Below are 23500 nucleotides of genomic sequence, written 5' to 3'. Positions count from 1 at the left end.
CCCTCAATGAGGTGGATTGATTCAGTGACTGGGATAATCAGGATGGGAGTGTCAGAGATGGTGCGATTGGCACAGGACAGAGCAGAGTTTAGGGATGTTGTACATAGGGTCGCTATGAGTCATAATCGACTCGACTGCACATAACAACAACATGTGTTCTTTTGGAAGTCCATGGGATATTCAGTAATTTCTCCAACATCACAACTCAAAGAAACTCTTTCCCTACCCCCCCACCCTGTTGTCCTTATTCATTGTTCAGTTTTCAGAAACAGCAGATAATTGAAAGGTCTGAATAGTCACACCTTATTCTTTATATTGACATCATTCTTTCTCACAATCTAGTTAATGCTTACTTCTGTGTGTGTGCATACATGAATGTGTGTGTTGTTTATAAAAATTTTAAGTGGACATTGATGTGTCTAATGTGATAATAGCTACCCATGGTGGACAAGTGTTTGGTGGAGCTCTCTGATTAAAACAAGCTTGGAAACCGGACTGCCATCCACTTCATAAATAGCTTGCCTCTAGAAACTGTATGAACTTGGGGAAGCAATGTAAGTAAGCAATGTAAGTATTGCAGTCTTTCATTCATAGGGTCTTTATGAGTCATCTATGACTCAATGGCACATAACAATAACAACAACAACAACAACAACAAAACAGCTCACTTATTAGTTTATAATGCAGGAAAACAAAAGGGATCCTAAATGTATATGTATATACTTAAAAAAAGGAAAGTATATATCAATGTAAAGAATAAATACCACAATTTTTTATTATACTAGTTTATTTACAAAATTCAAATACATTGTTTTCCAGATCAGATTCATGACATTTTTCTCACCCCTAATACAATAATTCTTGAACTCATCCATTATACAACCACATATTTTCATTCTGATTAACCATAATCTTTATATATTTTCCTTGATTGTCTGATATATTAAGGAATGTTGGAAGGATATGGTGGAAGCACTTGCACCTCTTACCTTTTCCAATACATCTCATACAGAGAATAACACACTGTGTAAAGAGAAATGTTTGTAATAAAAGCATTGGTCAATGTTTTTTTGTAAAATTATAATGTCTTCAGAGTGCAAATGTGTAATCAACTTTTGATGTCACAGAAACTTATATGTTAATATTTAACATAAAAGGTATATTCAATTTGGAAAGTTTTAATCACTTGATTGTGATCACAAAGACAGATGAAGAAGACCAAAACAGAAATCAGAAGAGAAACTGAATATTGCACTAGAGCACTCAGAAGCCAAAGCAAAGGGAAGAAATAAAAATGTCAAGAAGCTGAACAAAAGATTTCAAAGGACAGCGTGTGAAGACACAGCAAAGTATTTAAAGAGATGGGTAATGAGCTGTAGTTGGAAAATTAAAAGGGATGAGCTCACTCAGAATCTCTTAAGCTGAAGGACTGAGAACAAATTTGAACCTCGAATTTAGGAATGCTATGAGCAGCATTTTTTATGACCCAGAAAATATCAAAAGGAAATGGAAAGAGTACACAGAGTCACTACACCAAAAATACGTGGCTGACACAGAAGAATTTTATGAAACAACATATGATCCAAAGCCCATGAAGGAGGAAGTTCAAGATGCTTTGAAGGAATTAACAAAAAAAAAAACACCCCAAGAAACCACAACATATCAATTGGCCTATTTCAATGAACAAATATTGCCCTGCATGCACTCATCGGGTTATGTCAAGAAATCTGAGAACAACCACCTGGCCAAAGGATTAGAAAGATTCACATTTATTCCCATTCAAAAAAAAGGTGACCCAACAGAGTGTCTAAATTATCAAACAACATCATAAACATCACATGTAAGCAAGATCCTGCTGAAAATTATAAAAAAATGACTAGAAGAGCACATCACCTGAGAACTACCACATGTACAGGCTGAGTTTAGAAGAGGCTGTGGCACTAGGAACATTATAGCCAATGTCAGATAGATCTTACCTGAAAGCAGAGAGTACCAATGGGATGTCTATCTGTGTTTCATTGACTACACAAAGGCATTTGATTGTATGGATCACAACAAACTGTGGCTAACTCTGAGAACAACGGGAAACCCAGAACATTTGATTGTGCTTATGTGAAGCCTGTAGTTGGACCAGGAGGCAATCCTCAGAACAGATCAAGGAAACAATGCTTGGTTCAAAATCAGGGAAGGTATATAGAAGGGATACATCATGTTTCCATATCTTTTCAATCTATATGTGGAATACATCATCCAGGAGGTTGGGCTCTATGAGGAAAAATGTAGCATCCAGCTTGGAGGGATACTTATAAACAATCCGTATTATGCAAATACACAACCTTGATAGTTGAAACTGAGGATGACCTGAGGCATTTGCTGCAGAAGGTCAAGAACTGTGGCCTTCAGTATTGTTTGGAGTTCAACATCAAGAATAAAAGGGGGGGGGGAGTTCTAACCAATGGGCCTATTGGCAACATCATGATAGATGGAGAAGAGATTGAAATTGTTAACAGCTTCAGCTTGCTTGGTTCCAGAATCAACAGTCTTGATATCAGCAGTTAGGAAATTAAAAGACAAATTGCATTGGAAAATCTATTATCATGGATCTCTCTATAGTACTGAAGAGCAATGATGTCAGTCTTCAAACTAAGATGCACCTAGTACAGAAGGCCATGGTCTTCACAGTTAACTTGCTTTGCATCAAAGAGCTGTACAATAACCAAGTATGATTGGCGAAGGATAGATGTCTTTGAGTTGTGGTGCTGGAGAAGAGTGGAGAGCCAGGAGAACAAAAGCGTCTGTCCTGGAGAGAATTCTCCTTGGAGGCAAAGATTTTGTAGCTCTGTCTCACTTTGGGCATGTTGCCAGGAGAGACCAGTCCTTGGAGACGGTCAACATGCTTGGATGGGTGGAGGAACAGTGCAAGAGAGGAAGATCCTGGATAAGATTAATTAACTCCATGACTTGGGTAATAGAAGTAGATGTGTCAGAGCTGTTATACATAGGGTCACTATGAGTTGATGGCACATAACAATATGTATATAAATATATAAGAAAAATATTTATTTTGATAATTTTTATTGAAAAAGCCAAAAACATTTTCTTGAAAAGTGGAAAGAACTGTGTCAATAGCATCTTGGAGGTAAGCAAATGAGTAAAGCAATACTTAATTTATGGTGTGCAGGGAAAGATACTCATGCTGGAACATAAAATTATTCCATAAAGTATAGGATCCATTTTGCTGTAATGATTAATTTAGTGCAATGTACAAACATTAAGTTGACAGTGCCTTTAAAATCTATAAAACAAATAAATATTTGAATTTTCTTTATAACTATTATTGTCTCATCAAGGAAAATTCTTGTAAAATAATTCTCAAATAGATGTAAGCAAACTACCTAAATCAAATAACTACCTTGGGAAATACTGCAGAAACTCATTTGTTCTCTTCCTTGTTTTAGACATACTCTTTAAAGGAAATTCTCCCTAATACTTTTGTACTATGTTTTCAAAGGATTTTAATACATATAATTTTGAAATATTATATTTTCTTTTAATAAAGAATAATGTCAAAGAAAACAGGTACTTTGAATAAAAACTTAATTCAAATTTTTAGGAATGGATTTATTATCTTGCTGTAATCTTGGAGATAAATTTATGGGAAAATATATTAAATAATTGTAACCCCCAAATTTATTTACTTAATGGGTCCTGTACTCATTTAACAGTAGGCAATTTATACACTAAACCTGAATATAGAATAGAGCAATCATTTCATTTAACACTGAAATTTTTAATTCTTTTTCTCCGTATGACAACAGATTAAAACATATCAGTGATAGTATTTTAAAATTATAATAAGATAAGAAAATACATATGTGGAAAATAAGCATGGATTATAAATATGGTTGCATGTTTAAGAACGTAGTTTTCTGTTTCATTGCACAAAGAGAACAGAACAGATTCAATTCACTAGAAAACTTTGTGACTTGTAGCTTTAGTTTGTTTGGCTCCATAGTCAACAGTTTTGGCACCAGCAGCCAGGAAATTAAAAGGTGCATTGCCATGGGAAAGTCTGCTGTTAGGGACCTCTCCAAGGTGCTGAAGAGCAGTGGTGTCTCTCTGGAGACTAAGGTGCATCTGATACAGGCCATGGTCTTCGCAATCACCTGTTATACATCAGAGAGTTGGACAATGACCAAGGAGGATAGAAGGAGAATTGATGCCTTTGAGCTGTGGTGCTAGAGAAGAGTATTGAGAATACCATGGACTGCTAGGAAAACAAATAGATTTGTCCTGGAGAGGGTTAAACCGGGTGGCTTCTTGGAGGCAAGGATTCTGAGGCTCCGTCTAACTTATTTTGGACATGTAGTGAGGAGAGACAGGTCTTAGAGAGGGACATCATGCTTGGGAGGGTGGAGGGACGGCGCAGGAGAGGAAGGCCCTCTATGAGGTGGACTGATTCAGTGACTGGGATAATTGGGATGGGAGTGTCAGAGACAGTGCGATTGGCACAGGACAGAGCGGAGTTTAGAGCTGTTGTACATAGGGTCACTATGAGTCGCAGGCGACTCGACGGCACATAACAACAACAACAACAATTTGAAGTCACTGGTATAATTATTTAAAGATTCCTGTTATAAGCAGAAACAGGCACAGAATGCAGGAAATTAGGAGATCAAACGTTTCCTTTCGAGATACTTATGTGAGTGGAATTGTTCTATTTATGAAACTGTTACAGTAAATGAGATTAACAGTTATTCAAAAAGTCAAGAGAATTGCTATCTTAGAATTAGATAATAATATCAAGTTAGAATATAGCTCACATTTCAATAATCACTTGCCAAGGTTTGTGTAATAGTTTAATTTCAGAATATTTGTCACATATTTAGGGATAAACTATTATTTTTATGTCCCCAAATGTGTCCTTCCAACATATTGACATTTAGAAACACTTTAAATAACCTTGAACAATTCCGATGAAACAAAATTCCAAGATGTTTCCTCAAAATATTCGAGAAAAATATTGATCTATTCTAAGCAGTGAATAATAAACTATATATGTATATGTTTATTTACAAATATTTACATGAATATATATGTTGTTGTTGTTGATTGCTGTTGAATCAAACACGACTCATAGTGACCCTATGAACAAAAGGCCTGAAGCCAACAATTTACATTTATCAAAGTTCATTGAGTTTCTAGAGGTATGTTCTTTAGGAATATTGTCTCTGAAAATCTGCCTCTCTCTGGAGGGTCACCTATGGGTCGGTTCCAACTCGACAATATACAACATATATAAATACACCAAAACTTTATGTCAATAATCATCAAAGAAGAGACAAGTATTGTCTTAATTTTTACTACATTACAAAACAAATATTTTCCTAGATAACAATTTGAAAAATGTAATTTCTACTATTTCAGATGATATGGTTTATGTACCCCAAAGCAATAAAGCATAAGGAGGACTGGCAATAAGTAACTTCTACTGTAACAAAAATAACAAATATAATTTAGGATTAACTTGAGACACTGAGACTTTCAAGTTAAAAAGGTATGCATACTCTGTGCTTGAAATGTATATATCATTTAAACAAACATCACATAGCATAATATGGAATAGGAGTTCCCTTTTGTACCACAAAGTATAAAGCTTTCAGTTGTTATGGATGTTTTGAGAATAAACAAGTCTAATAAATTCACATAAAAAAAATAACAAGTTATACTTCAGTTTGCCCCAAAATGAACACGAATAGGTCAAGAGTCTCTAGAATTGCAGTCTGGCATAAATAATTAGAATAAACTATACTAAGAAAAACAATTTGAAAATGTATCTTTTCATATTATTCATAAATATAGGCACACAGAGATGACTAAACACAAATATATTTACTATGTAAGTCAATCCGGATGGATTGTATGTAAAGTTCTTAAAGGTAAGCAAAATTAGTATCACTAATCAAGACACCTTTAGAAATATAATTGTTCTTTATATGCAAGCTTAATGACTTCTCTAGAACTTATTTTGATTTTTTCAAAAATCTAGAGAAAAGCAAAAGAGAATTATCAAATTCTAGAAACATGTATTACTAAGCAAAAATAACAAAAAGGAATGTTAATAAAAGAGGAAGACTATGTTATCAGTCTTCATCCTTCAACAACTGGAGGAAGGGCTCCATAGAACTAGACAAAAAGTGTCAAAGAGTCTACACTTGAATGGAGACACTAGGGACTTGTGAAATAATGCACATCTCTCAAATTCTGTTATTAAAATCAGCAGCAGTATATATTAATAATGTCTCCTTGATGATTTCAGGCTTAGGGGTTCATTATCTCAAGTAACTTCAAAACTTAAGAATGCCTCTTACAAGAAAACATTCCCCTTGTGTCTAGTCAGAGGGAGCTCTACAGCCCTAGGGCTAAGAAGACACATTGCAATCTCAAAGACACAAGGTTCTAATCCACCAGCTTCTCTGCAAAAGAAGGATGAGTAATATCCTCTCACACAATTTTTGTCTCTGAAAACCTGCTGAAGGATCAGCAATAAGTAGCCCTCAATTAGACAGCATATAACTACAACAAAATCTCTAATTAGAGTTGATTCTGCCATAGTAAGAACTATTCTCTAATGTTACTATACACATATATATTTTTAATTTGTTAAGAAAAAATATAATGGGATGAAAATGATTAAATAGTGGGCTTTTCATGAAATATTTTGAAAAATGTATCAGCCAATTTGTAAATGTTACAGTATACTCATACTTTAAGTGCCTTATGGAAAATTTTCATCAAAGATATCTAGGAATTAAACAGAATATTTTATTGGAGATCTCAAGAACACTATTGAAAGAACATCTGACTCTAGAATTTTCCATCTCTTGGAGAATTATCAAAAGTTTTTCAATTATTTAAATTTCCTATTGAAAATTCTAATTTGTCATTATTTTCTCATTTGATTTTATTTTCAAAAGAGTAAAAAATATTTTTTCCTGTATTTTTATCAAATTAGATTTTTTTTTTTCAGTTTTTTTGTGTGCACGTCAAATTGGATCTGACTGATACAGGAGGGGATTGCCCCTTCTTCTCCAGCAAAGCATGTGGTGGATTCAAACCGCTCACCTCTGGGACTGCAGCATAGCTTCTTAAGAAGCCACTAGGGCACCAGAGCTTGCCAAACTTAGGTATAATTTTATAACATCCATTTCTTACCTTTGATTCTTGAGCTCTCTTGACTTTTTTCCTGCTGGAAGTAAAACATAGAAATGTATTAAAATCTGCAAGTATCTGATTTACATTTTTTTCTTAAGTATTTTTGTAATTAAAAGGTTATCAAACTTGTCAAAATGTTTAGATGTACAAACACCCAGGAGGCATTTTAATACAATCCTTATTTTAAAAACACTCACGTAAAAATGTTTCCACAGAAGTAGTAATTACTCTTAGTAAACAAATATTTTTCTAAAAAGTCAATATATAAATATACATAAACAAATAATGCTGTTTCTCTACTTCCTTAGACTATTTTATTTAATTTCAACAGATATTAAAATATGTCTCCTGAATTGTTCTCAGTAGTTTTGCACTAATCATAAATTGTTGATAGGAAAGTTTAAGAAGAAGCAAAGTAGTGATTTCACCAAATTAATGACAAAAACTATCACTTTACAAGAGAACTGGGCCCTGTATCACTTCTCCAAGGCTGAAGTTGACAACAATTCTATTATTTCTTTAATGACTTTTTATATCCTATGAACAACTAAAAGACTACATATACATATACTAACATTGGAGAATAGTTCTTAATGTGGCAGAATCAACTCTAACTAGACAGCTGGATCTTTTAATCTGACATTTACCTTAGTAGTTACTACACAACCTCATAAAACTGACTCCTTCTCAAGTATTTAAGTAGATGTTTATAACCTTTCAATTAATACTCAAGCACAATTTGTTTGATCTACATTTCAAAGTCTCATGTTGTTGTTGTTGATTGCTGTTGAGTTCCACTCAGAGTGACTCTATGAACAAAAGACTAATGCCTTTACATAACTATCATTTCTCCAAGTTCATAGAGTTTCCAGAGGCATGTGGTTTAGGAAGTGGATGCCACTCCTGCTTCCAAATCTGCTTTACAACTGGAAGCTACACCAAACACTGTCAACATTGGGAATTCATTCTGGTATTTGATACTCCAGTGGTATAAGGTTCAGCATCACAGCAACCCAGGTTACTTCATACTGCACATTGACAAAGGATGTACAAAGTGGAAGAGTGTTCCTCCAGATATAACAGCACTAATTAAATTTAGCAGTGGTGGTGTCATCAAGTTGAATGCGACTGAGAGTAAGTTTTGCACAAAAGAGCTGACCCTGTTCTATAACTAACATCATTTCTATACAGGACTCTGTCCAATAACTACCATCATTTGTAGAGTTTAGAGAGTTTGTATAGTTTCCAGAGGCAACTAGTTTAGGGAGTGGATGCCACCCCTGATTCCCTGCGTAAATCAATTTGGAAGCTCATCCAAACATTGTACTTAATGGGCAACCATTATGGTATGTGACAAGACTACGGAAAAATATGCAGCATCACAGCACATTTGTTCAATTCAGCGTATAGACAAAAGATTTTGTATCATTCAAGGAATATTCATTGCTAAGGGCTCTGCAGGGTTTTAAATCAACACCTTTTAGCAGAATTCTACCCTAGGCAAAAGCTCAAAACACTTGCTCTTGGGGGAAGGAGCAGTAATACCCATGAAATGCAAATTGCAAAACAACACAACCCCAAAGTTTTAAAGTCTCATACTGAAAATAATTAAAAAATACATATCAAATGAAAATAGAAACTATATCGTTACAAATATATTGTAATTTTTGTGTGAATGCCAATAATTTTTGGTAGCATAGTAAAATATGAAGAGTTTATTTTGCTGCAGATATTAATCTCAGAGTCCAATATAGGTAAATGTGCCATTATTGAAAAAGCTGACTAAATGGCATTTTTTTATGAGATTTTAAGTCTGTACATTTGTTTTAGTCCTGATTTACTTTCATTTAGGAGTATTTGTATAACATTTTATAGAACTCATTTGTTTTTAAACATATAATTTAAAAACAATAATAAAATAAACATTTTTTAAATTTATTTTATTTTTTATTTTTTATGTGTGTACCATCAAATTGGATCTGACTGGTATAGGAGGAGATTGTCCCTCCTTCTCCAGCAGAGCACCTGGTGAATTCAAACCTCTGGGATTCCAGTGCAGCTTCTTGACACTAGGCCACCAGAGCTCTCTGAAAGAAGTTTTTAAGGGGTATCTTCTAGTAAGAAAATAAAATTTGTCTCTTTGTTTTTTTCTTCCCTTCCTCACTCTCTCTTTCTCTCTCTCCTCTTTCTCCACCCTTGCTCTCTCCCCTCCTCTCCTTTCCCCTCTCTTTTCTTATGTTCTCTTCTCCATGTCATTCATTCTCCATGTCAGTCATTCAATTTTTAAGCATATTCAATATTTCTATGTGTCACACACTGTTTCTGATGATGAATCTACATAAGTGCACAAAACAGAAAAAAGGTACATCCTTATGGAGAATATTTAATGACAAAACTTCTATTTAGAAAAGAGTTACACCACAGAAGTAGCTGTGTCAGTGTTGAGCAACTGCACTTTTGCATAGGATCATACTCAAAAAATGCCTTTTTGTTAGTATAATTTTGAATTATGTAAGAGAATAAGATATGCAGATGTCAGGGTAAAATGTTCCAGGAGGAAAAAAAATACAAATGTACAAGAGTTCTTAGAACCATCATGAAATGCCACCTGTGTAACTAGACAGGATTGGACAAAGGGAAGTTAGTTGGAAATATAATTTTGAAGACTACTGAAACCAAATATATGGGATTAATATATTAGGAATTGTGTTTTCACTTTGAGGTTGCTTAGAAAATACTGAATGAAGGGGTGAACAAATCATCACCTATATAGTAAATAGTTTAAAAAGAGGACAGAAAAAAGACAGGTGGATTAATGATAGCCAAGATAAATAGTGACGATAGCATAAAACTGTTGTAATAGTGGAATTGAAATACACAGTTAGACCTAGGAAGATGTGGTAACAGATTGAAAATTGGATGAGAAAAGAACATACGTGAATGTGGTGAAGATGTATGTCCTTAATGACTGAAGAATAGAATTGTCACTAACACAAGGAAGATGGTTGAGGAACAAATATAGTTTTCTGGGAAATCCAGATCTGTGCTCATATTAATTCTATACCTAGACCAAGAATCTGTTGTCTGAATGAAACAATGGAAAATTGTGAGGTTTAAAATCAGGAAATCTGTGTGCCAGGGATGAATCTTTCCCCAATACCAAATTGATTTTTATCTTGAGCAAATAATTTAAGAAGCTGGACATTATGAAGAGGAATGTGGCATCAAAATTGTAGAAAGACTTATCAACAAACGGTATTATGCAGATTTTAAGGAGGAAACAACAATTCTTGCCACAGGATCTGAAGTAGTCTAGGATTTCATGTTGCTTAGATCTACAATCAATATCCTTGACACCAATAGTCAGGAGATTAGGAGATATATTGCATTGAGCAGGTCAGCTACAAGACTTAGGTGAGTAAATCCCTTAAGTGATTTAGGTCCTGATCTTTTCAATTACTTGCTATACATTGGAGAACTAGAAAATCAATAAGTATACCAAAAGTAGAATTTATGCCTTTGAGTTATGATTTTGGAGAAGAGTACTGGCTATCCCATAGACTACCAAAGAACAAATGGATATGTCTTGGAAAAAGTGCATCCAGAGTGTCTTTAAAACCCAAAGATGGTGAAACTTCATCTCACATGCTCTTAGTATATTGTTAAGGAAAGCTATTCATGAAGAGGGATATCATGCTTGGAAATGGTGGAGGACTAGCAAAAGAGAAAACCTAACCAAAATGGATTAACCCAGTAAATGTTGCAATGGGATCAAGCATGTTAGAAATAATGAGGATGGCAGAGGATAAGACAGGTTCAAAGCTGTTTGAGTTGCTACAAATAATACTTGATTTAAAAGCACCTAACAATAACAACAAGCAGACGATGATATTAGGTACTATAGTTAAGATATAAGTTGTATAACGGGTTTGAAGTTGTGCCCTGAGACAGGAATGGAAATATGTACACCTAAGGAGCTCTGGTGGCCTCGTGGCAAGAAGCTATGCTGCAATACCAAAGGCACACAGTTTGAGGTTACCAGCTGCTCCACAAGAGAAGGATGGTAAATACCTCCTGTGCAATTAACTGCCTCTGAAAACCCACCAGAGGATCAGCTATGTGTCGGTTCCGATTCTACCCTACATAGCCACATGTTTATAGCAGCATTATTTATAATAGCTAGAATATGGAAATGGTCAAATGCCCATCAACAGAGAATTGAGAAATTGTGGCATATTTGTACAATGAAATACTATACAGCATTAAAGAGGAGTGATTTCACAAAATATTATACAATATGAAAAAGTCTAGAGAGCATTATGATGAGTGAACTAAGTCTTGTAAAGACAAATAGTGTATTACAATATTATTGTAAAAATAGACGGATAACTAATAAAGTGTATATAAATGTCCAAAATGGGAAGGTAGGGTGGAAATAACTAGATTAATAGAGTTTAATGGATAGATTTGGGTCAAGAGTGAGGGAATGGGAAAGATTCAACAGTGACTTGAAAAAAATGCTATAATAATTGGCATAGATTAGTGTTAATTAATTATATGGGATGCAGTGAAAACAAGTATTTTTGTGAACTATAATTTAAATGAGAGATTACATGGAGTTCAATGTATATAAAGGAAACACAGTGTAAATGAATTATTTTATGAAAACAAACAAAAAGTTAAAAAACCAAAACAGTCACCAAAGGGGTAGGGTGCATGAAATAAACTAAGAGTTCCAGTTTTAAAAACTACAGTGCAGAAATATTGAAGAATGGTTTGAGAAGCGAAAGGAAAAAAGTAGGGCCTACAGTATTTGAATGTCAATGAAAAAGAATATCTGTGTTTTAAGGATAATTGATCAACTCTTTCAAATGTTGCTGATAGGACAGGAGATATGAAAAGTGAGAACTTTTGATAGGTTTTATGAAATGACATCTATACATGCAGGCAAATTTGTATTCATATATGTAGATCTGATGCATATATTATATACGCATGTATGTGTTTATGTTTTTATTGTGTATCTATCCGTCTTCTATTTATCTAACATTAGCTTGGGAAGAACAAAGAGTTTTCAAACAGCTACTAACCAAATGTGCGAGTTTTGAACTCACCCAGTGGTTCCGTAGAAGAAATGTCCTGGCAATCTGTTTTCAGCAGAATTACAGCCAAGAGATATTTTGGAGAAATCTTATGCTCTAATATGGAATCATTATGTGTCTCATTGTTTTCCATTACAGACTATCTAGTCTATGACCATCCATCAGATTATTAATCCAGGTATAAGATTCTCATTTAGTTAACTTGAGAAGTAAAATTCACAAAAAATTCATTTACATAAAGTGAATGTGCATGCAAATAGTAAAAAAATAACAACAAACCAACTTAAATATATCTTAAAATATCCAGTTTTAAATTAAGACAAATAAACTCTCACTTTTTAAAGGATGGCTTTTGAAGATTTTAACACTAAAATAACTTTGAATATCCACCTGGGATACAGAAATGGCAGATGGTTGCAATGTCTGTAACTCAAGGGAGATATGTGAACAAGACATATAAATTTAGAAGTTGCTAGAGTATGTACAGGCCATTCAGTACTGATTATAAAAAAATATGGCAGATTCGAATGATCTAGAACTAAATATTGGGGGAAGCACAAGAAAAAAAAGAAGAAAAATTAAAACACAACATGAAGGTTAGAAAAAGTATATGAAAAAGCTCAGAAAGCCTGGAATATTAGATCCTTGTAACCATACTATTTAACAGGAATGTTTCACATAATGTAGTCTTCTGTTGTAGGGTTAAGTATAATATAGTTCTGAACTACAGACCAAATGATATCGGATAAATCATTGACTTCAGAGAAAGAACTTGTATTGTGACATAAGATTTAGAATTAAAATCGGCATTAAATTAAGGAAAAAGTTTCTTTTTGAAACATGTCATGAGTTGGTTCCTATTAATAGTAACCCCAAGTACAACAGAATGAGCAATGCCCTCTACTGTCACCCTCACATTGTTACTAACTTTGAGTCCATTTTTGCAGTCACTGTGTTAATTTATGCAACTTAAGGCCGTTTGTTCTATCAATGACTCCCACTTTATTATTGTTCTCTACAAATTGATTCTTTCTGATAATGGATCAATATAAATGAACTTGAATCTCACAAGTTTTACTTCTAGGGAACACTCTGTCTATATTTATTCCAAGGCCGACTTATTTGCTCTTCCGGCTGGTCTTCTGATATATTCAACAGTTTTCAGCAATATTATATTTTTAAAGCAGCACCTATTGGTTAGGCTATCTTAATCACTGGTCATCTTTCCTATACATATATTGTGATTTTTGTTAGGCATCATTGAGTCAAGAAGACTCATGGTGAACCTATGAACAATAGATGAAAACCTTGCCTAACCTGAAATATTTTCGTGAGCTCTACCATGTTCAAGCAACTGTTTGAATCCCTGTGTCAATGCATTCCATTAAGGATCTTCCTCTCCTTTGCTAAACATCAACTTTTCCCAATATGATATTTTTTACAGAGCCTGATGGCTCCTAAAAACATGCCCAAAGTAAGAAAGATGAAGTTTTGGATGCTTGCCTCTAAGATGCACCCTGATTATATTTCTTTCAAGGTAAATTTCCTTGTTCTTTTGACAGTACATAGAATATTCAATACTCCATAGCAACACTACAGTGCAAATGCATTAAATCTTCCTCAATATTCCTTATTCATTGTTCAACTTCTGTGTGCTTATGAAACAGTTGAAAATATCCTTGCTTGGGTCAGGTGCACACTGGGCTTTAAAGTGGCACTTTGTTCTTTAGAACTTTAAAGAGGTCTTGGCAGATTTGCCTAATATAGTAGTGTATTATTTGATCTCTTGAATTCTGTTACCCTGTGTAAGTTATTGTGGATTCAAATGAAATGAAATAATAGGCAAATCTCCATTTATCATGATGAAGCCTATTGGTCCAGTGGTGAAGATTTCTGTTTCCTTGATATTGAGATGAGTGTTTAAAATGTCATGGATTGGGTCTGGTGCATCTTAGTTTTCAAAGTGACATATTTGCTTTTTAACATTTTAGAGAGATCTGTTGCAGTAGATTTTCCAAATGCAAAATGGCATTTGACTTAGAGACTGAAGAGTATATGGGTATGAATAATAGATCCAAAAAGTTGGAATTCTTCACAATTTAATTTTGTGTCTTTATCATGATGTTCTAATACAGTTTAAAAGTTTATAATTTTTCCTTTGTGTTAAAAGGTAATAGATACTGAAAGCTGTAATCCTCAAGCTTTACCAATAGTATTTTAAGACCTCTGTTTTTGGCAAGCACAATGTGTAATGGACACATTTCATTATTCCTCCAATTCTAAGACATGGCAAATGCCTCACACACGTACACACACACACACACACACACACGAAAACAAAACCTCAAATTCATCACCATACAGACGAAAACTAAAATTAGAGTTGATCTTTCATTATTTTCGAAGGCTGTAAATACAAGAAGCAGAGACTGCTCCTTTGACCTGCAGAAAAGCTGATGAATTCACATTTACAGAGGGATAGTTTGGTTACCAATGCAACTTCTCATGGGCTGTAACACAGAGCTCCCTAAAGGGTGCTAAAATTTAAATATAAGACAGATAACTGTTGTTATGTGCCATTTATTTGGAGCTACAGGTAGTTGAATTTCCAGTTGGTTTTCAAAGGTATTTAACAGCACTTGAGAAGATTGCCCATTCTTTGTCTTGCAGAGTAGCTGATGGAATAAAATCTCATCAAGATTACAGTGCAGTTTTTATCACAGGCCAGCAGAGCTTCCTAGAATGACTGAATTATGAAAAATGTTTAGGTAAGGAATTCTTGATTGGTGCTAATTATGGAAATTATTTGCTTAAGAAAACCTTGGCAGGTGACAATAGTCAGTCATCTGTAAGTGGAAAGTTGAAGGTTCAAGTTCAACTATAAGTAACTCATGAAAGAAAAATCTGGTTATTTATTTCTAAAAAACTCGCCACTGAAAACCATGTAGAATACAGTTTTACTTTCACACACAAGGGACCATGATGAGAAAAATCAATTTGATAAAAAAATGTGCTTTTTAATCTGAATACAAAAAGTAATCTGTAATATAAAATAAAATTAGACAATGTATTTTAGTGTTTATATATAGTCGGCCATGGCCTCACATTTAACAAGAAAAGGCAAATTTAAACTTACTATCAAGTTGATTTCTAATCATATAAACCCTTGGTTGGATTTCTGAGCCTAAAATTCTTAATGAGAGGTGATTACTCATCTCTGCTCAGGAGAACAGCTTGTGTTTTCAAATCTCAGATTATCAGTGCAACACACTATGGACTATGCCATCAGAGTTCACTAATGTGTGAAGTGTAAAAGAAGTAGGTCACGGATGTAAGAATTATGTAAATTTGATAGAACGAAGTAAATATGTTTACTTTGTGGTGCTTTATTTTCTTTCTAACTCATCAACAATCTGTGTTATGCAGATAACACAACTCTACTGAGACTGAAGACCTGAAGTGTTAGCTGTAGAATATTAAGGACTGCAGCCTTCAATATGGATTGAAGCTCAACATCAAAAAAAGAAAAATTCCCACCACTATGGCGATTGGCAGCATCATGATAGATGGTGAAAAGATAGAGATTGTTAACAGTTTTAGTGCGCTTGGCTCCATAAAATACTCCTGGTACCAGCAACCAGGAAATAAAAAGACGAATTACATTGGGAAAGTCGGCTGTCAGATACCTCTCCAAAATACTGAAGAGCAACAATGTCAGTCTAGAGACTAAGATGTGTCTGATCCAGGCCCTGAACTTTGCAACTATTTGCTATGTATCAGAGAGCTGGACAATTACTAGGAATGACTGAAGGAGAATTGATGTCCTTGAGCTGTGGTGCTGGAAAATATATCATGGACTCTTAGTAGAACAAGTTTGTCCTAGGGAGGGTGAGACCAGGCTGCCCCTTGGAGGCGAGGTTTCTGAAGCTTTGTCTGACATCTTTAGTGCAGTTTAGAGAAATTTTTTCATTTACTTGTGTTTATAAACTTTCATATCCTTAATTTTGAAATTCCAAAGTAGTGAGTTATCAAATCATTTCATTATTCAATTTTACATTATTCAGTCAGAAAATTAGTTTTCCCACAATTTTATTTTCAAATGATTATTTTAAATTTTAAGTATCAATCTTGATTTTTATCTAGGGATGAGGTGGAGAGAAAATGTAATTAATTTAATTATCTGATAACTCTTCAGTGGTCACAAAGATGATACATTTGAAAAACATTCTAACATCTTGTTCCTAAAGACAGAATGCCAACAGATGTTGGTATAATTTGGTATATCATTTTAGTATTTTTAAGACATTCTGATAAAATGGTCTTCTGTTAAAATAAAAAATATATTTTTGCAATATATCAAAGGTAAATAATAATAAAACCATGTTTTACTTTCAATGACTATTTTCTTGGCAAAATCCCAAAGCACTACATCACTTACACAAGTATAGACTCCATAAAACCGAGCCGAGGAATAAAAGAAGGCTAATACACAATGCAACTGCCATGATTAATGTTAGAAAAGAATGTGTTCAGAAGAGGGAATTAAAAACAGAGCAAAACAAAACAGCAAAAGACACAATTCTACAATATAGTATATGAAACACTTAAATAACCAACATGATAAATTCAATAGCTTTGGGGTGGTACTGGCAATGGGGGAAAGAATAGCCTATGAGTTAATGTTTGACTTATGACAACTCCAAGTGTAACAAGGTGGATCTAATATTTAGGAACCCAATATACTTGGTACCAACAGTCAGGAGACCAAGAGAAGTATTGCATTTGTAGTCAGGGACCTCTTCAAATTATTGAGGAGTAGTGATGTCAGTTTGAGGACTAAGGTGCACCTGATTCAATCACTTTCCAATCACTTGTCATGAATCTGAGAGATGGGCAATGAAAAGGATGATGGAAGAATTAACTGATGGCTTTGAGTTGTGGTGTTGGAAAAGAGTACTGAATATCCCATGGACTGCCAAAAGAACAAACAGAATTCTCTTGGAGAACGTGCAACCAGGGTGTTCCTTGGGGGCAAAGATGAGAAAGTTTTTTTATCACATACATTGGGCATGTTGTTAGGAGAGACTCTTTCTTGGAGTAGGACATCATGCTTAAGAAGATGGAGGGACAGTATAACAGAGTAAGACCTTCAAACAAATGAATTTAAATAGTGACTGCAGAATGGACTTTAGGATGTAAGAGATTGTGAGGATGGCATAGGATAGGGCGAGGTTAAGATCCCAGGGTCTTTATGAGTTATGCTCAATTTGGTAGCACATAGCAATAATCACAACATCTGATAAAGTTAAATCACTTTAAGAAAATGTCAGCATTCCAGTGCATAAAATTCCACTGATGCATATTTTAATAAGCTTGTCGATTGCTTATTATGTGCTCAGTGATCAATGCTTGGAATGTTGTAAACATCTCATTGAGAGTAATATCAGAATGAAGTTTAGTCCTATGATTCAATAAATTGATCCTCTATTTAAAAAATAAGTATATGGGGGAAAATCTATATTGTATATAGAAAGTAAGGGAATATATTGTATATACTGAATTTCTTGACCAATAATGAATGAGGAAAATATTTCATTTTTCTCCTTCCCATGTGTATTTGATTTAGCTTGATAAAATAGCACACAATTAAGTGTTGTGGTACACAGTTGGTTAAACCTTTGACTAACCAACTTAAAGGTTGCCCATGTGAATTCACAAGAGGTACCTTGATAAACAATCCTGGAAATGTACTTCTGTAAGGTCACAGCCTTGAAAACCCTATGGAACAGTTCTACTCTGCACATATGAAGTCGTTATGAATTAGAATCGACCCACTAACCACTTGCTACAATAAGGCCATGTAACCTAGAAAATTAGCATACCTGAGCCAGTACTGTTAAGAACAAAAGAATTTTAAAAGAACATTCAGATGTAGGTTGTTTTCAATCTTCTTCCAAGTACATTGGATAATCTTTCCTTTACAAACATATTTCCATTCTTCAAACATAGCTTCTTTAGTTGAATTGAGAATAAGCAATAATATTTTAGATATATAAATTCAAGAAGGAATGTTATTCTTGCCTTTTTATAATTTTTCATTTACTCCAAATTTATGATATGGGATATTATGAAGGATACACAATCACATTAAGGTTTAGGTTTACCATGTGCTGAAAAAAAATAAAATTTAACTCATGATACTTAAAAAAGTGAATGCAGTGCTTTATTAAAATACTGAATATACTCTGTTATAAATTCACAATTTTTAATATGAAGGAAATATTTAAAGACACAAATGAGTTTATAGTAAATGAAAATGAGATAATTTATAGAAAATAATATTGCTTTGAATCCACATCAACAATTTTCTTTGAAGTAAATTGATGTCTATATTGAGTTAATTCCAACCCATACTGACCCTCCACCAGTTGTTTATGGCTATAATAATAACAGGAGGAAACTTCCCATCTTTCTTCAACAGACAAGTTTGTGGATTTGGAGTGAGAGATACATGGCATATCTTTAGTTGTTCAACACACTATTGACAGTGTCATCAGACTTTTTAAAACATGATCAATAAGATGTTGCACACATATAACCCATGGTCACTTAATCTCTTTTGACTCATGGAAACCATCTATTGAACTCCTAGGTCAGAGATCTCTGCCAAGTACAATGTCTATTTAGAGACTAATGTGTAACTGATCCAGGCCATGGTCTTCACAATTACTTGTTAAGCATGAGAGAGAGAGAGAGAGAGAGAGAGAGAGCGCTGGACAGTGACTAATGATGACAGAAGAACAACTGACGCCTTTGAGTTGTGGTGCTGGAGAAGAGTATTAAACATACCATGGACTGTCAAGAGAACAAACAGGTATGTCTTAGAGAGGATGGAAAGAAGTTGCTCCTTGGAAGCAAGGATATTTAGGCTTCATCTCACCTACTTTAGACATGTTGTGAGGAGTGTCCAGTCCTTGGAGAAAAACATCATGCTTGAAAGGGTTGAGGGACAGTGTAGGATGGGAAGATCCTGCATGAGATAGATTGGGACAGTATCTGGGGTAATGGAGGTAGATGTGCCAGATAATAACTTTTGCTCAGGATAGGGCAGAGTTCTTAGTTATTGTGCATAGGGTCACAATAGGTTGTAGTCAACTCTACAGCAAACAACAACATAGCAATTTTATCAACAATCCTGCCCTATTCTGCCCCATCCTAAAAGATCTACAATGCTCAAGCCAACTCTTATAGTTAATATGTAATTCCATCTGTGTTAAGATACTCCTCTTTTCCACTGGCCTTCTGCCTTTATCAGAATGCTCTTTCTTTTCCAAGGGCTAGTCCCTCTTGACAACAAGCCAAAAAGATGTAAGATGAAGTTTTATCATCCTTGCCTCTAACTAGCACTCTAGTTTCCCTTCTTATAAGAAATTTATTTGTTCTTTTGTCAGATCTATGGTAAATTCAATAATTTCAATAACATCACATTAAAAAGCATGAATTCTTCTTTGGTCTTCTGTATACATTATCCAACTTTTAGATGTTTACAAACCAATTGAAAATACCGTGGCTTAGATTAAATGCAGCTTAATCATTAAACTAACATCCTTGCTGTTTAGTATTTTAAAGAAATACTAGATAGATTTTCATAATCTATCACATATTTTGTTTCTTAACTGTTATAGGAATGAACATGAGTGTGTCATAGATTATGATGATGGCATATAGTTCAGCTCTATTGTTCATAGGGTTGCTCTGAGTCATACAACCACCACCACCACCACGACTATTGATTTCGGATACATGTACAATTAAAAACATTAACAACCTCAATGTTTAACCATTTAACCTGATATTACTAATTGTTTCATTTGTGAGGATTTCTGTTTTCTGACTTGAAGCATATTCCACATCAAAGGCTCTAGTCTTTGATTCTTTGACAAGCCAGTGGTACAAATTTCAGTATCAAAGCAACCTATAAGTTATCTCAATACAGTAAACTGATAGACAAGTACTGTATCAATTTGAACAATGTTCTCTCCAAACACAAAAAACTGCCAATTGATTTTTACCTTTAATGGCAAATCAGTCCCCACACAAGGCCAGAGGGCCACAAGTCTTCAGTCCCGACTAACTTTTAATCACAAAGTCCCATTCAGAATGTCCTGATAGGTTTAAATAAGAGTCTTTCAGCCTACAACTGCTAATCAAACAGTTTACATTTCATTGTTAATTAAACCAAAACAACCAATCAGCTTACACCTAAAAATAAGTTATGTTTATAAACTTACACTTTAAGTTAATTTTTACTTTTTTTAAAGCTATATATAATAAACAACATTCCATTTTAAAAATATTCAGGATAAATAAGGGGCTATTTTTAAAATATACTTTCCTAATTTCTGAATATTCCTTACAACATTTTTCAGTAAGAAGAAAATGGAGATGTCATATCTTAATATTGATAAAAATATTTTATATAGGTTTTATGTCCTTTCTATGTTATCGTAAAAGTTATTCAGGGGAAAATCTGAATAATTAGCCTAACTCAAAATATATTCATGAAAGTTATGTAAACTTAGGTATAGAAGAAAATTTATGCTCTGTTTAGTATTATAGTTAAAATTATTTATGAAGAGCCAGAGAAATGAAATAAATATTCCAAATAATATTTTGGTTTTTGCAGTGTATTTTTTTAGTGTGAAAACTAATGATGGTATTCTCAAAACAGTTCACTAAAGGATTTAATATAAATGGAAAGACTATATAAATTGTAAATTATAATTTTTATCATAAAAATTAATCATGTTATATAATGTACAAAATGCAGGAAGTGACATTAGCATTTCTTTCATTTTATATTTATTCTCCTCAAGAACTGGACTTATAATTTATTAAGTCTGTAACTCCTCCATAAGTAATAATCATTACTGGATCTAATGATTTAGTTTTTAAATTTCTAAAATTTTTAAATTTTAAATGATTTAATATACATATGCCTTAACTTGAAAAGCCCTCGAGTCCCAGTAGTTATATGCTCATTTATTAATGGAAATGTCAGTTCTGAATCAACAGCTGTTCATAGGGAAAATATGTGATAGTCTGTTTCTAAAATGATTATATAGACTCAGAAACCGTGGGGGGGAATTGTAATCTGTCACTAGGTGTAAAAAACTATTTGACAGCAGCAGGTTTAGAGTTATTAGACTTTTTGAGTTCTCTAGTAGTACACATTTTGTAAAAGGTTAACAATAAATATTTTTATTGAATATGTGTTTATGCAAAACACTATTATCTGCAATATGGAATATGCAATTAATTATAACCAGGCAATTAATTTGAGCTGGTGGTGGGTTTTTGAAGAAGATTCTTTTAAATAAAGAGATTTTCCAAAAGAGATAAGTTGGGTGAAGAGAAGTGAAATATACAAGAAGAAAATTTTGATGAGGACTTCGTATCAATTATATTTAAAAAACATTTTTTATAAAATAAAAAATCCATGAATGATTGAATGAAAACAAAATACGATTTCTAAACTTTCACTCAAAATTTTATAAAGGAAAAGCAAAAAAGTCTGTGGCATTTATAAAACAATTTTATTTTAAGCCAAGTTGTAGGAAAAAATAAAAGAATTTAAAAAAAACAGAATTCCTAATCAGTTATAAAACAGTTAATATATGCACACATTTCCTAGGAACCAGATTGTTGTTATTGTTTGCCTTGGAGAAGGAATCAATGCATAGCTGACTCTCCAGTAGGTTTTCTGAGGTGGTAAATCATATGGAAGGAGATTAGTCAACCTTCTCCCACGGAATAGCGAATGAATTCAAACTGCATGTCTTGGGATTGCAGCACAACTTTTTACCCCTAGTACACCAGAGATCATTTGTTAGAAAGTATAAGTTTATTCCGTACATTGGCTACTTTTAAGTATCATTAATAGTAGATTATAGTTTCCTTTCATGCTCCCATAATCATAATTTGAGGGTGCATGGAAACTCCCAGAGAATGGTGATAATGACAGATACAACAGTAGATTCTTGCCATTATGATTACACATGACCATAAACAAAGGCAGGAATTAAATTGTCTATGGAAAATTCATGTGTTCTACACCTAGAACCCCTCAAAATTAAATGTAAGCAATTTTCCTATTTAAAAAGGTCTTTATTTTACAACAGTGGTACCATGCAGCACTTGTCCTTTTGTGACTGAGATACTTCACTCAACATAATGTCCGACAGGGCCACCCATTTTGTATAATATTTCATGAGTTTCTTGTTTTTCAATGCGGCATAGTATTCCATTGTGTGAATATACCACAGCTTTTCTATCCATGCATTTGTTGATGGGCACTTAGGTTTCCAACTCTTTGTTATTGTGAACAAAGCTGCGATAAACATGGGTATGAAAATATCAGCCTGGGAGGCAGTTATGGTTTCTTTAGGGAATATTCCCGGTAATGGAATTGCTGGGTCAAATGGTTTTTCTATTTGCAACTTTTTGAGAATGCGCCATACAGCCTTCCATAGTGGTTGTACCATTTTACACGCCCACCAAAGGAGAATAAAGGTTCCAGTTTCTCTGCAACCTCACCAGCATTTGCTGTTTGCTGATCTGTTAAATTTTGTTATTCTTATGATATCTCATAATTGTTTTGATCTGCATCTCTCTTAGAGCTAGGGATTTTGAACATGTATTCATGTATTTGTCAGCCATTTGAATGTCTTCTTTGGTAAAGTGTTCATATTTTGTGCCCATTTTTCAATTGGGTTATTTACCTTTATCTTTTGTGCCACTATTGTAGAATCGGACTGATATTAGAGTTGGTGTGAGGTTGAGAAAAATTGCATAAAATATGTATACTGCATTGAAACAGATGAGGGAGAGAACTGTTTGAAAGTGATATATTATTGTGTATTATGATTATGACAAGAGTCCAGAATGAAGATTGCATAGGGGAGTGTACTCGGGGCAGTGTGGGGGGATTCTATATCAATGAAATAATTTTTCTTTTACTTTTCTAAGTGAAATACGGAATGGGGAGGGGTAGGCAGGGAGAAAAATGCAACAGTGAATGTATGGAAATCTATAATCTCTGTAAACATTCATTAAAATTAATTTAAAAATAATTATTTAAAAAATAATAATTTAAAAATAAAAATAACATTTAAAAAATATAT

The 23500-nt window shown here is 33.7% G+C and overlaps 1 protein-coding gene across 1 annotated transcript in view; it reads right to left on the bottom strand.

The window, feature by feature from the left end:
* FSTL5 (follistatin-like 5) overlaps positions 1-23500 on the bottom strand; it is a 1151716-nt gene that overhangs the window by 1036439 nt on the left and 91777 nt on the right. The window contains exon 2 of the mRNA XM_006892774.1: positions 7216-7246. Within this exon, the coding sequence (XP_006892836.1) occupies positions 7216-7246 (31 nt within the window). The remainder of the gene's footprint in view (positions 1-7215; positions 7247-23500) is intronic.

The sequence above is a fragment of the Elephantulus edwardii genome, unplaced genomic scaffold (assembly GCF_000299155.1).
Source record: "Elephantulus edwardii isolate Elephantulus edwardi_28Jun2011 unplaced genomic scaffold, EleEdw1.0 scaffold00119, whole genome shotgun sequence".
NCBI lineage: Eukaryota > Metazoa > Chordata > Mammalia > Macroscelidea > Macroscelididae > Elephantulus > Elephantulus edwardii.
Note: the sequence above shows the minus strand (reverse complement) of the source record. Positions and strands in the feature narration are given on the sequence as shown.